The sequence below is a fragment of the Oncorhynchus clarkii genome, chromosome 3, assembly GCF_045791955.1.
Source record: "Oncorhynchus clarkii lewisi isolate Uvic-CL-2024 chromosome 3, UVic_Ocla_1.0, whole genome shotgun sequence".
Lineage (NCBI taxonomy): Eukaryota > Metazoa > Chordata > Actinopteri > Salmoniformes > Salmonidae > Oncorhynchus > Oncorhynchus clarkii.
The window spans coordinates 21,786,801-21,799,824 of NC_092149.1; the positions used below are offsets into that span (position 1 = coordinate 21,786,801).

General features: G+C 43.1%; 1 protein-coding gene across 1 annotated transcript in view; it reads left to right on the forward strand.

The window, feature by feature from the left end:
* Nucleotides 1-13,024, forward strand: part of LOC139405818 (t-SNARE domain-containing protein 1-like) — an 80,165-nt gene that overhangs the window by 9,713 nt on the left and 57,428 nt on the right. Inside the window, exons 3-4 of the mRNA XM_071148254.1 lie at nucleotides 3,709-3,781; nucleotides 11,532-11,614. Of these exons, the coding sequence (XP_071004355.1) occupies nucleotides 3,709-3,781; nucleotides 11,532-11,614 (156 nt within the window). The remainder of the gene's footprint in view (nucleotides 1-3,708; nucleotides 3,782-11,531; nucleotides 11,615-13,024) is intronic.

Here is a 13,024-nt window from a genome sequence, read left to right on the forward strand (position 1 = left end):
TCCCGTGACTTTGACATACTCTCATTGGTGGAGAAATGACCCAGTTGTCATACTTGACTAAAAGTAAATATACCTTAAGAGAAAAAATGACTCAAGTAAAAGTCACCCAGTAAAATACTTCAGTAAGCGTATAAAAGCATGTGGTTTTAAATATACTTAAGTATCAAAAGTAAAAGTATAAATCATTTCAAATTGCTTATATTCTTCTACTACAATTCTTTAGTATTGTAGAGAAGTAAAAGTATTCTAAAATATAAACAGTAAAGTACATACACCCCCAAAAACTACTTAAGTAGAACTTGCAAGTATTTTTACACCACTGCATACTATAGACAAACTGACATGGGAAATGTCTTCACCACCATGATTTATGAAAGAGGAGCTGAATTGCTAGCAATACTACTTTCACGTTTCAGGTAAGACCCAAATGAAGACTATGTTGAAGTCAATGTTTATTACAGCATCAGGGGCAGGCAAACAACAGGTCAAGACAGGCAGGGCGTCGATAATCCAGAGTAGTGTGGAAAAGGTACAGGGCTGCAGGCAGGCTCAGGATCAGGTCAGGCAGAGGTTGGTAACCCAGAGTTGTGGGACAAAGGTACAAGGCTGCAGGCAGGCTCAGGATCAGGTCAGGCAGAGGTTGGTAACCCAGAGTTGTGGGACAGAGGTACAGGGCTGCAGGCAGGCTTAGGATCAGGTCAGGCAGAGGTTGGTAACCCAGAGTTGTGGGACAAAGGTACAGGGCTGCAGGCAGGCTCAGGATCAGGTCAGGCAGTGGTTGGTAACCCAGAGTTGTGGGACAAAGGTACAGGGCTGCAGGCAGGCTCAGGATCAGGTCAGGCAGAGGTTGGTAACCCAGAGTTGTGGGACAAAGGTACAGGGCTGCAGGCAGGCTCAGGATCAGGTCAGGCAGTGGTTGGTAACCCAGAGTTGTGGGACAAAGGTACAGGGCTGCAGGCAGGCTCAGGATCAGGTCAGGCAGAGGTTGGTAACCCAGAGTTGTGGGACAAAGGTACAGGGCTGCAGGCAAGCTCAGGATCAGGTCAGGCAGAGGTTGGTAACCCAGAGTTGTGGGACAGAGGTACAGGGCTGCAGTTAGGCTCAGGATCAGGTCAGGCAGAGGTTGGTAACCCAGAGTTGTGGGACAAAGGTACAGGGCTGCAGGCAGGTTCAGGATCAGGTCAGGCAGTGGTTGGTAACCCAGAGTTGTGGGACAAAGGTACAGGGCTGCAGGCAGGCTCAGGATCAGGTCAGGCAGAGGTTGGTAACCCAGAGTTGTGGGACAAAGGTACAGGGTTGCAGGCAGGTTCAGGATCAGGTCAGGCAGAGGTTGGTAACCCAGAGTTGTGGGACAAAGGTACAGGGCTGCAGGCAGGCTCAGGATCAGGTCAGGCAGAGGTTGGTAACCCAGAGTTGTGGGACAAAGGTACAAGAAAACAGGAACAAAAGCAAGACAGGAACAGAGGGAAAACCGCTGGTAGGCTTGACGAAACAAAATGAACTGGCAACAGACAAACAGAGAACACAGGTGTAAGTACACATGGGATAATTGGGAAGATGGGTGACACCTGGAGGGGGGTAGAGACAAGCACAAGGACAGGTGAAACAGATCAGGGCAGGACAACTATGAATAGACTTGGGTAAGAGTAGGATTCCAGTTCCTAATACCTTAAAACCTTTTCCCAACATTTGTATTTCAAAGGACTCTGGTTGTCTTTTGAGGTCATTGTTATTTTGTCTGTTGATAATTAATTCAAAGTGTACAGGAAGTGCCGCAGAGCATATGGAGCATAGCCTGTCCCCATCCCAGCATGGGTCAACCCTCTCTGTGGGACTTTATGTATGGTTGGTGGGGTGGGTGTGGGTGTGTGGATAGACTGAGAACCCCTGTTTAAAACCGAGTGAACCAGGCGCTGGGAGGCCAATGGTGGAAGAGTGGCCATGAGCTTAATATAACTCTATAAAATATGGAAAAGGGCACACATCTGGCCCTAAGCCTGTCCACTCCCACTCTACCCCCAGGGTGGAAGGGATCTGAACAAATAGGCAGGCTAGAAGTAGATAGGCAGGATAGAAATGTTTTAGCAATTACCTTTTTTTTTGTAAAACTTGCATTAAATTGCCACTCCTTGTTGCACACAACCAGCTTCCGTTCTCCCTATCATGGATTCATGGCTGATTTAAAATTAAATCGTCAACCCTGTTACGGTCAACCCTGTTACTTTATTTGGCACTGAATCAGCACTTACTATAATAATTGTAAATGTTTTACCTCTTTTACCTTTTTTATGAAGTTGGAAATGTGCTCTTTATGACAGAATGTTAAAATTAGGTGAAATCAAACATTTTTTGGACCAAGTTACACTTCTTAAAAGGCACTGAATTGGTGGAACGACCACTCTGTCTCCAACAGCAATCAGCATCGCCAAACCAACCGTAATCTCAGTGAAATAGTGATGTCTCTGGATGAGGTTTTGTTAGTTGTTTTTATGTTTAGGTGAGGGCTGAGGCTAGTGAGGCTAGTCTCTCTCTCTCTCTCTCTCTCTCTCTCTCTCTCTCTCTCTCTCTACTCACACTCTCACTCATGACTTTGTCATAGCATTCTGTCATTGTAATGAACTGAGTTGAGATTGGCAGCAACGGCTTTGCCAGGTAAAGTAAATGTGTTGTTATTCTATTCCTGTGTGATGGAGAGGGTTGCCCAATCGAAAGCAGCAAGAAAGTCTTTAGCGTCATGCGGTTTTGCCAGAGGCCATTTTGGATCCAACCAGATGGTGTTTGCCAAGAGCCAGGATGGCTGCTGCCAGTTTCCACAGCAATATCAGACACCTGTGATGGATGGCCCAGTGGGTGAGGCTATACAAACGCAGCTGTGATTGCATGGTGCTATAATGGAGGAAAGGGGGACCTGTGAGAGGGAGATAGACAGAGGTTTTATACGCCTTCATATTGCTTTGAGCTGATACACAGTGAACCGATTCAAAGCCAGGAAACTGGCGAGGAGGGGAAAAAGTGCAGGTCACCCAGTGTGGTAATTCTCTCTCTCTCTCTGCAGTGGCCAGACTGCACACTGACTGAAACGAAAACAGAAGTGAACAACACTATCAATTACTGTGTCTATACACATTGAAATAGTTTTATATGAAACACAAATTTACATTTAGTTTTTAATGGGCTTAGCGTGGTGGATTTTAAAGGGGCAGTGCAGTCAAAAACTAGATTAGCTGTGTTTTAGAAATATTTCCACAATATGAGGTTGGAATAATACTGTGAAATTGTGAAAATGATGATAATACCCTTTTAGTGTAAGAGCTGTTTGACAAGACAGCTTGAAATGTCAGCTCATTTTGCATTTGTGGAGTTTTGGCCTGCCTGATGCTGGCAATGCTAAATGCTTTTTGCTACGAAGCTATTTTTGATTATTTTTTACCATTTTCATTGAAAACAATGACAGTACTTATTAATTGTTACCCAGAAATGATTTGATATTTAGATTTTTTTTAAATGGCTGAAATTGAGCCGTTAACTTCTCGGAGAGTAGTTTCGATATATTTCTTGAAATTGTTTAATGCTTTGACTTACATATCCCTGTCTATTTTGGGGAATCCATCGGGACTATAGAAGAAGAAAGCCCGGGAATGCGGATGCCCCATGACCTCTAGAGTAGAATGTATTTATTTAACCCTTCGTTGTCTGTTTCCTTTACAGAGGGACATGTTGGATGTCAGCCAAATCATGCGAGATCTGGCCAGTATGGTGCACGAGCAGGGAGATGCCATAGGTGAGACATCACGTGTGTGTGTGTGTGTTTGTGTGTACGCGTGTGTGTTTTTATGATTGCCTGAGCTCCTGTGTGCAGTCATCCATGTCTGCATATTACTCTCTGTGTCTTTGTAAACCCTTTGATATTTTGACCAACTTTCCAGCATCTCTTTCGTCATGAGCTAGCAGACTTAATTAATCACCTCAGGACTCCCATCAAACAAACTTTTGAACCTTAACACGTAGTGAAGGTTTGCTTGAGAGACAGGTGGGTTACAATAACAACAATGGTTAGAGGACAGGACAGCATGTCCCAGTCTTCTGTTATTGATCAACAAGTCCTGAAACCCAGCACTGATCTAGACTTTGGCAGAGAGAGGCAAAGTGTGGTTCAACGCACAGACAGACAGAGAGATACAACAACACCACCATCACCCTGCAGAGAGATGAACTGGAGACAGGGGGGATGATATGGAACACTAGAGAAAAACATGAGAAAGGAGGACAGGAGAGTGGAGGTGTGTACAGATGCTGCAGCAGACTGGATGGAAGAGAGAGAAAGAGGAACAAGGGAAGCATAAAGGAAGCAGCATGACTGATCATACTTGTGCATATCAGTGTGTGTGGCAAACCAAATTCTGCTGTACATGTGTCTCTGGTTTGTGTGTGTACCTTTTGTGTGTGTGCATGTGTGTCCGAGGTTGAGATCTCATAAACGAAGGAAAATGATTCTTCTTCTATTCTAATTGGTCCATTGTGTGGGAGAGTGGCTCTGAGTATGGCTGTTTTAATCCATCTAGAGTACGATGACCTTTTCTTTTGATCTATTTTCAAATGTTCTTACTTTTTAACTGCATTGTTGGGAAAGGGATCGTAAGTATGCATTTCACAGTAAAGTCTGCACTTGTTGTATTCAGCGCATGTGACAAATACAATTTGATTTGATTTGAATTATACTTTAGACTCATGCCAAGTTTCCAACTCTCACAGACGCAATGCTACAAGAGAGCAGGCAACAGGCAACGAGCGATAAACAAAGAGGAACTGGAGAGCAATACACCATTTATCCCAGATTCTATCCATAATTAGGGTACTTAACATTTAGAGTGAATAATGTTCAGCCTTATGGAAGCGAATATTTAATAAACAAATGGCACTTTTGTTTCCTAGATAAGTTCTGGATGGCGCTGACTATGTGCGTTAGGACAGAAATAAGACTTGTTTGTTGTTTGGCCTTTAGAAAGAGGGTTTTCTGAGGTGAACACGCAGGAGGAAATCTCTCTTTTCAAATTCAGTGTCCCTTCTCATTTCTCTCACATGCAGAGCACAGGGAAAATAAGGGGAAATAAATAGTGGCGAGTTCTAAGAAGTTAAATGTCAATTGTTGATGAAATTGAATACACTAGTAAAATGCCATTAGAATCTCATTAGATTTATGTCTCTTCAATTTCTGTAGTCGTCCTTCATGTGAGGATATAGGGAGGATATATTTTAGTATGATTATGAGAGGTATACATCATGGATATATTGAAACTGTGGATACATTGAGACTGTGGATACGTTGAGACTGTGGATACATTGAGACTGTGGATACACTGAGACTGTGGATACACTGAGAGTCTAGATATATTGAGACTGGTTACATTGAGACTGTGGATACATTGAGACTGTGGATACATTGAGACTGTGGATACACTGACAGTCTAGATACATTGAGTCTGGATACATTGAGACTGTGGATACATTGAGACTGTGGATACATTATGACTGTGAATACATTAAGAATGTGAATACATTAAGAATGTGGATACATTAAGACTGTGGATACATTGAGACTGTGGATACATTGAGACTGTGGATACATTATGACTGTGAATACATTAAGAATGTGGATACATTAAGACTGTGGATACATTGAGACTGTGGATACATTGAGACTGTGGATACATTGAGACTGTGGATACAGAGGGAAGTGGAACATTGATGTGGTGGGAAAGTGTTAAAGTGTGTAACGATGAACATGATGGCTTTAAGAGATGGTGGAGGTGATAACTGTGAGAGGGTGTTCAGCTCACCAGTGTACAGAGTGAAGGTGCTATGTCCAAGTACCTGAGAGCTGCACTACTCTACTGCTGTAGTCTTTTTCTCATCCATTATGGACCACAGACATAATGTTTCTCTCTCCCATCCAACCTTGAAATAGAATCAGGTAAATTGCCTTTTTTGCTTTTCTGTAGCTGCTGTGCACATGGTGAGATTTGTATTTGTATGTGTATAATAAAAGCTGGGTCTGAATAAGCTGATGGGGCTTTAGGGGGGAAAGGGGGCTGAGGCATGTGGAGGTGTCCAGAGGAGCAGCGGGGGAGCGGTAGAGGGGTAAATTGAGAAATCAACAAACCCAGGAAGTTTGGATTAGTGCTTTTTAGAGGGTGTGGAGTTGAAAGTAGCTTCTCTGTGACAAAGCCTCTGCTTCCGTGTGGTGACACACTCAACAAAAACACAGGTCACGCTGTGCCAGAACTGATGGAATCAACAGCAACAAAAGAGACAGAGAGATACAGAGAGAGAGATAGAGAGGCTGGACGAGTGATCTTGGGTCATTCAAAGGTAAAGTGGTGCACTCATCTATTTTACTGACTAAGTATTGTGTTAGTCTCATTGTGGTTATAGTACAGCCTGTGTTCAATCTTGTGGTCTTTGGGAGGAACCAGAGGAATACAGTGGTTTTCAGACAAAAGGTTATTAGGTCTTGATTCAGTGACATTTACTTACATGTCCTTATAATACCCAAATACATTGAGCATGTGGTGTTGTAGAAAATGAGTTGTAAACAACTTTTCCCTGTTGATGTGATGTTTGTCTACCTAGAAATGTCTTGCATATCAAAGACATAATTAGTGGAGCATGGTGTGAGGGAAGAAAAGGCTTACGGAGGTGTGTGTGTGTGTGTGTGTGTGTGTGTGTGTGTGTGTGTGTGTGTGTGTGTGTATGTGTGTGTTTTCTTGTCTCCAAGGTGGCTCACTTGGCTCCTTGTATTAGCATACTGTCTGGGTTATGATTATTTGTGCAAATAATCAAGCCATGTACTACAGATGTAGGATATTAATTTGAGCCAGTTTGCTACAGCAGGAAAATAACCCTATAGCAAGAGGAAATGTGAATTATTATGGTGATTATAATTGGTGGATTTTTTTTTTCCTTGATGGAAAATCAACTCTGAAATTTCCATGTGGAAATTACAAACTTCAGAAGCCTTTTTAAACCAGCCTTTTTAAATCAGATTAAGAATCATCATCTGTATCTGCGTGTCCAATGTTCACATATTGATTGATAGAGTACATGTGAAATGCATCAATATTTAATTTCCTCCAAACTCATTTGATGTGATTGACATGCAAAGAGATGCACACAAGCTACAATGTCCATGGTGACTCTCTCTCTCTCTCACACACACATACACTCATATCTATTCACAGCCAGCCATACAGAACCCAATAATATCTTGCACTGCCAACAAGCTTCACTTCAGCGGTCATGGTTGTCCAGTTTGCTGCTCTCTCAACTCCATCCCCTGCTATTGGACATTTTGGCTCTATTCTTTTCACTCCCCTCAGAAGTGAGTCATCCTGCTGACCTCCTCCTTACTCATAGAGAGAGAGAGCGAGAGAGAGAGAGAGAGAGAGGTGAATTTGTGTCCTGCATGCTTGAGGTTGGGCACTGCATTGATGGGCAGTGAACCAAACATTTGTTTATAATAGGGAAAATAATTGGATTTAGGTTTGAATTAGTTCTCACTGGCTACAGTAACTATAGTTACTATGATGTGCATTGAAATAAGACAAGTCATTTGGATTATTCAAATACTAATAATTGGTTGACACCGTCATGAAATGTATGACGGAGTATGACTTTTGAAAGCTCCGTTCTCAGTTTATTCTCAAGCCGTCACTGTGGTGACAGCCAAATAGGAAGTAATTAAACATAGATATTCAATTAGAATGTTGCGCACCATCAAAACTCAATATGCTACATCTTCGATCAAACGTGACGCTATTTACAGTGTGGTGACAGAGAATGTGTGTGCATCCTTTTCCAGTTTATGAATGATCTTGTGCAAGTGATTATGTAAAGAAGGAGAGAAATCCAGCTGAGTTGGTCTATCCATAAACACAGTTGTGCGTTATTCTAAGATTTTGAAGCTTCACGACCATGGAGAGTGCACTCAAGGAAGTTGATCGTGACATCATACGAGCAGCTCAATCGGAGCGATGAGATATTATGAGGGCTTATCAAATAGAACATTTTCTTTCTCTCTCTCTTTCCCTCCACTTCCACCTTCCTCCCTCTGTCACTGTATGTGTTTACAACAGCAGGTGATGCACTTTCTGAGTAAGATCAAACCTTTCAAGGCTACCAATGTGTGTGCAAAGGAACGGTGGGTACCCAGTTCACCCATTCAAAGTGTGAATGTGTCATACAAGCACAATCACACAGAAAACAGCATGCACGCACGCACGCACACACACACACACACAGCTCAGTCGACGCAGGCCAAAGACACAAGGACCAGCGAATGGAGAGACAGGAAATGAGCAGAAGATACCCCACATTGAGCCTCTCTAGAAAATGAAATAGAAGTGTAACTGTACATGTTAAAGAGGATGTGGAATATTTTTTCACATTGCTCACATAACGGCACCACAACACAAATACTGTATGCTATGGTGTAGGGGTGTGAACATTTAAACGAAATTGGGATCCTTAACATGAAGAAATATCACTAACCGTAGATGCAGACAGTAAACAGCATAGTGGGTCAATTTCCATAACAACTAAGAGTGTTGAATTGCGAGGCTCAACTTCTCTGCTGTTTTGGTCCACTTGGAACCACGCTGTGAACAGTGTGAAGTGAACCCGTGCACATGCGCAGATACTGTGTGTGACTGTGTGAGAGCCAAGTGTTGTATCTCGCTCATCTCAATATCTTAGCCTATTCATTCTTACAAACCAAGAAATTGTGAGATACAGAATTCCGTTGTGAGATACAGCTTTTGATTGCCGATAGATAGGCCTAGTGCACGGTTCTGACTCTGTCTGCCTGATGGCCGACCAACCTACAGTGCCTTGCGAAAGTATTCGGCCCCCTTGAACTTTGCGACCTTTTGCCACATTTCAGGCTTCAAACATAAAGATATAAAACTGTATTTTTTTGTGAAGAATCAACAACAAGTGGGACACAATCATGAAGTGGAACAACATTTATTGGATATTTCAAACTTTTTTAACATATCAAAAACTGAAAAATTGGGCGTGCAAAATTATTCAGCCCCTTTAAGTTAATACTTTGTAGCGCCACCTTTTGCTGCGATTACAGCTGTAAGTCGCTTGGGGTATGTCTCTATCAGTTTTGCACATCGAGAGACTGACATTTTTTCCCATTCCTCCTTGCAAAACAGCTCGAGCTCAGTGAGGTTGGATGGAGAGCATTTGTGTACAGCAGTTTTCAGTTCTTTCCACAGATTCTCGATTGGATTCAGGTCTGGACTTTGACTTGGCCATTCTAACACCTGGATGGATATGTTTATTTTTTAACCATTCCATTGTAGATTTTGCTTTATGTTTTGGATCATTGTCTTGTTGGAAGACAAATCTCCGTCCCAGTCTCAGGTCTTTTGCAGACTCCATCAGGTTTTCTTCCAGAATGGTCCTGTATTTGGCTCCATAAATCTTCCCATCAATTTTAACCATCTTCCCTGTCCCTGCTGAAGAAAAGCAGGCCCAAACCATGATGCTGCCACCACCATGTTTGACAGTGGGGATGGTGTGTTCAGGGTGATGGGCTGTGTTGCTTTTACGCCAAACATAACATTTTGCATTGTTGCCAAAAAGTTCAATTTTGGTTTCATCTGACCAGAGCACCTTCTTCCACATGTTTGGTGTGTCTCCCAGGTGGCTTGTGTTAAACTTTAAACGACACTTTTTATGGATATCTTTAAGAAATGGCTTTCTTCTTGCCACTCTTCCATAAAGGCCAGATTTGTGCAATATACGACTGATTGTTGTCCTATGGACAGAGTCTCCCACCTCAGCTGTAGATCTCTGCAGTTCATCCAGAGTGATCATGGGCCTCTTGGCTGCATCTCTGATCAGTCTTCTCCTTGTATGAGCTGAAAGTTTAGAGGGACGGCCAGGTCTTGGTAGATTTGCAGTGGTCTGATACTCCTTCCATTTCAATATTATCGCTTGCACAGTGCTCCTTGGAATGTTTAAAGCTTGGGAAATCTTTTTGTATCCAAATCCGGCTTTAAACTTCTTCACAACAGTATCTCGGACCTGCCTGGTGTGTTCCTTGTTCTTCATGATGCTCTCTGCGCTTTTAACGGACCTCTGAGACTATCACAGTGCAGGTGCATTTATACGGAGACTTGATTACACACAGGTGGATTGTATTTATCATCATTAGTCATTTAGGTCAACATTGGATCATTCAGAGATCCTCACTGAACTTCTGGAGAGAGTTTGCTGCACTGAAAGTAAAGGGGCTGAATAATTTTGCACGCCCAATTTTTCAGTTTTTGATTTGCTAAAAAAGTTTGAAATATCCAATAAATGTCGTTCCACTTCATGATTGTGTCCCACTTGTTGTTGATTCTTCACAAAAAAATACAGTTTTATATCTTTATGTTTGAAGCCACTGTATACTGTGCCCCTCCCCTCTCTCTACCATCCCTCGCTAGCACACTATTAAAGATGCAAGTGTGGGGCCTCCCGGGTGGCCCAGGGTTCTTAGGCACTGCACCGCAGTGCTAGCTGTGCCACAAGAGATTCTGGGTTCGAGCCCAGGCTCTGTCGGGGCCGGCTGCGACCAGGAGGCCCATGGGGCTGCGCACAATTGGCCCAACGTCGTCCGGGTTAGGGAGGGGTTGGCCGGCAGGGATATCATCGTCTCATAGCACACTAGCGACTACTGTGGCGGGCCGGGTGCAGTGCACGCTGACCAGGTCGCCAGGTGTACGTTTCCTCCGACACATTGGTGTGGCTGGCTTCCGGGTTAAATGTGCATTGGGTTGTGTTTCGGAGGACACATGGCTCTCGACCTTCGCCTCTCCCAAGTCCGTACGGGAGTTGCAGTGATGAGACAAGACTGTAACTACTACCAATTGGAAACCACGTAATTGGGGAGAAAAAAAGGGTCAAATAAAAACATTTTTTTTATTTGTTTTATTTTTTAAAGATGCAAGTGTTCTTGGAAGTACGGCAACTAATCAGTCTCCTCCATTCCAAAAATACTGAATCCTAGGAGTCAATTATTTTCGGAACCTAATCTTGGCACTCAGAAATGGGAGACAACACAACCCTGCCAAGCCGCAGAGCTTCTTGACACACTGCTCGTTTAACCCGGAAGCCAGCCGCACCAATGTGTCAGAAGAAACACTGTACAACTGGCAACCGTGCACGCACCCGGTCCGCCAGGTCAGCGTGCACGCACCCGATCCGCCATAAGGAGTCACTAGACCGCGATGGTACAAGACATCCCGGCCAGCCAAACCCTCCCCTAACCCGGACGATAATGGGCCAATTGTACACCGCCTCATGGGACTCCTGGTCGAAGCCATAGAAGCTATAGAATGAAAGAGTACCCAGTGTGCTTCAACCTGGTAAGAAAAGGTCCTAAACTGGGGGACATGTTGTACTGTGTTGCTATAGAATATATCTATGTTGCTATAAAGTATAATCATTATATTTACCATGCTTTTATGTCTCTTCAGATAGCATTGAGGACTACATTCAGACCACCACATCCAACGTGGAGTCGGCCAATCAGGAGCTAGCAAAGGCCAGCCATCACCAGGTGCAGTAGTGTCCTCGTTTCATTGTACAGGTTCAGTGATGTGTGTGTGCATATGTGTGTGTGTGTGTGTGTGTGTGTGTCTGTGTATGTGCGTGTATGTACTTGCAGGCGGGTGTGCGGGCAGGCGTTTATGTCAACTAAATGCAGTTCCTGTATATTGTCATGTCTGTGTATTACTGGTACTGACATTACATTTTAATAGAGATTTTCAGGTGTCATGCTGATACAGAATCAGTAGGACAAACATGATTTCAAATAACAGGGTTTGCTATTTCATTACTACTTTATTGCGTTCATTACGATGCTGTGGAAATAACAATAAAGATCACATTTTCATGTCATATTTGATTAGCTTTTGCCGTTAGCTAAATTAATTGGATTGATTGAAACAGTAAAACGATAGCCTGGAGTCTAATAGGAAAATCAAACAGATATACCAACACTGAACTCCAATTCCAAAAACAACTGTTTCTTCCACCAAGATAATGATTATGAGGTTTCAATTTCATTGTACAACTTTATTGACTAAGAACAGAAATACATTAGTAATGTGCATCAGACGGTAGACTGCAATTAAGTATTAATTTGTTATAATTTATTTCTGATTTCTTTTGAGTGACTCTCAATTCCATTTGGTAGCACATTCACAAAATGCCCAAGGTAAATTTCTTTCATAGCGGTTTTATGTCATACCTTTCCCCCTTGTCATCCTTGCTTGGATTATATCACAGTAGGGCTAAGAAGTCAGTGTTGGTAGCATAGGCCTGTAGTGTGTAGCCCTCTGGCTATCCTAAATTATATATTGACAAAAGTGTTTTGGGGTTCATTAAAAGGTCACCTGTTCTGTTGCTAGTAGTAGATAGCTTCTCTCCAACACAGTGAGGTTTTATGACCCTGATACTGTTTGCAAACACACACACACACGTCATTTAGCAATTTACAGTTCATTCATCTTAAGATAGCTAGGTAGGGCAACCCCATATACTGTATCAGTCATAGTAAGTACATTTTTTCCTCAATAAAGTAGCTATCAGCAAAGGCAGTGCTAGTAGGGGGGTACATGGGAGAACTTGGGAATGTTGAACACCAGGCGGGCTGCTGTGTTCTGGATAAGTTGCAGGGGTTTGATGGCACAAGCGGGGAGCCCAGTCAACGGCAAGTTGCAATAGTCCTGATGGGAGATGACAAGTACCTTGATTAGGACCTACGCCACTACTTGTGTGATGTAGGGTCATACTCTACGGATATAGTAGAACTGAGTCCTGGGGGACACCAGTAGTGAGAGCACATTGTGCAGACACAGGTCCTCTCCACGTCACTTGGTAGGAGCGGCCTGCCAGGTCGCATGCAATCCAAGAGTGTGCAAAGCCTGAAAATCCCAGCCCTGAGAGGGTGGAGAGGAGGATATGA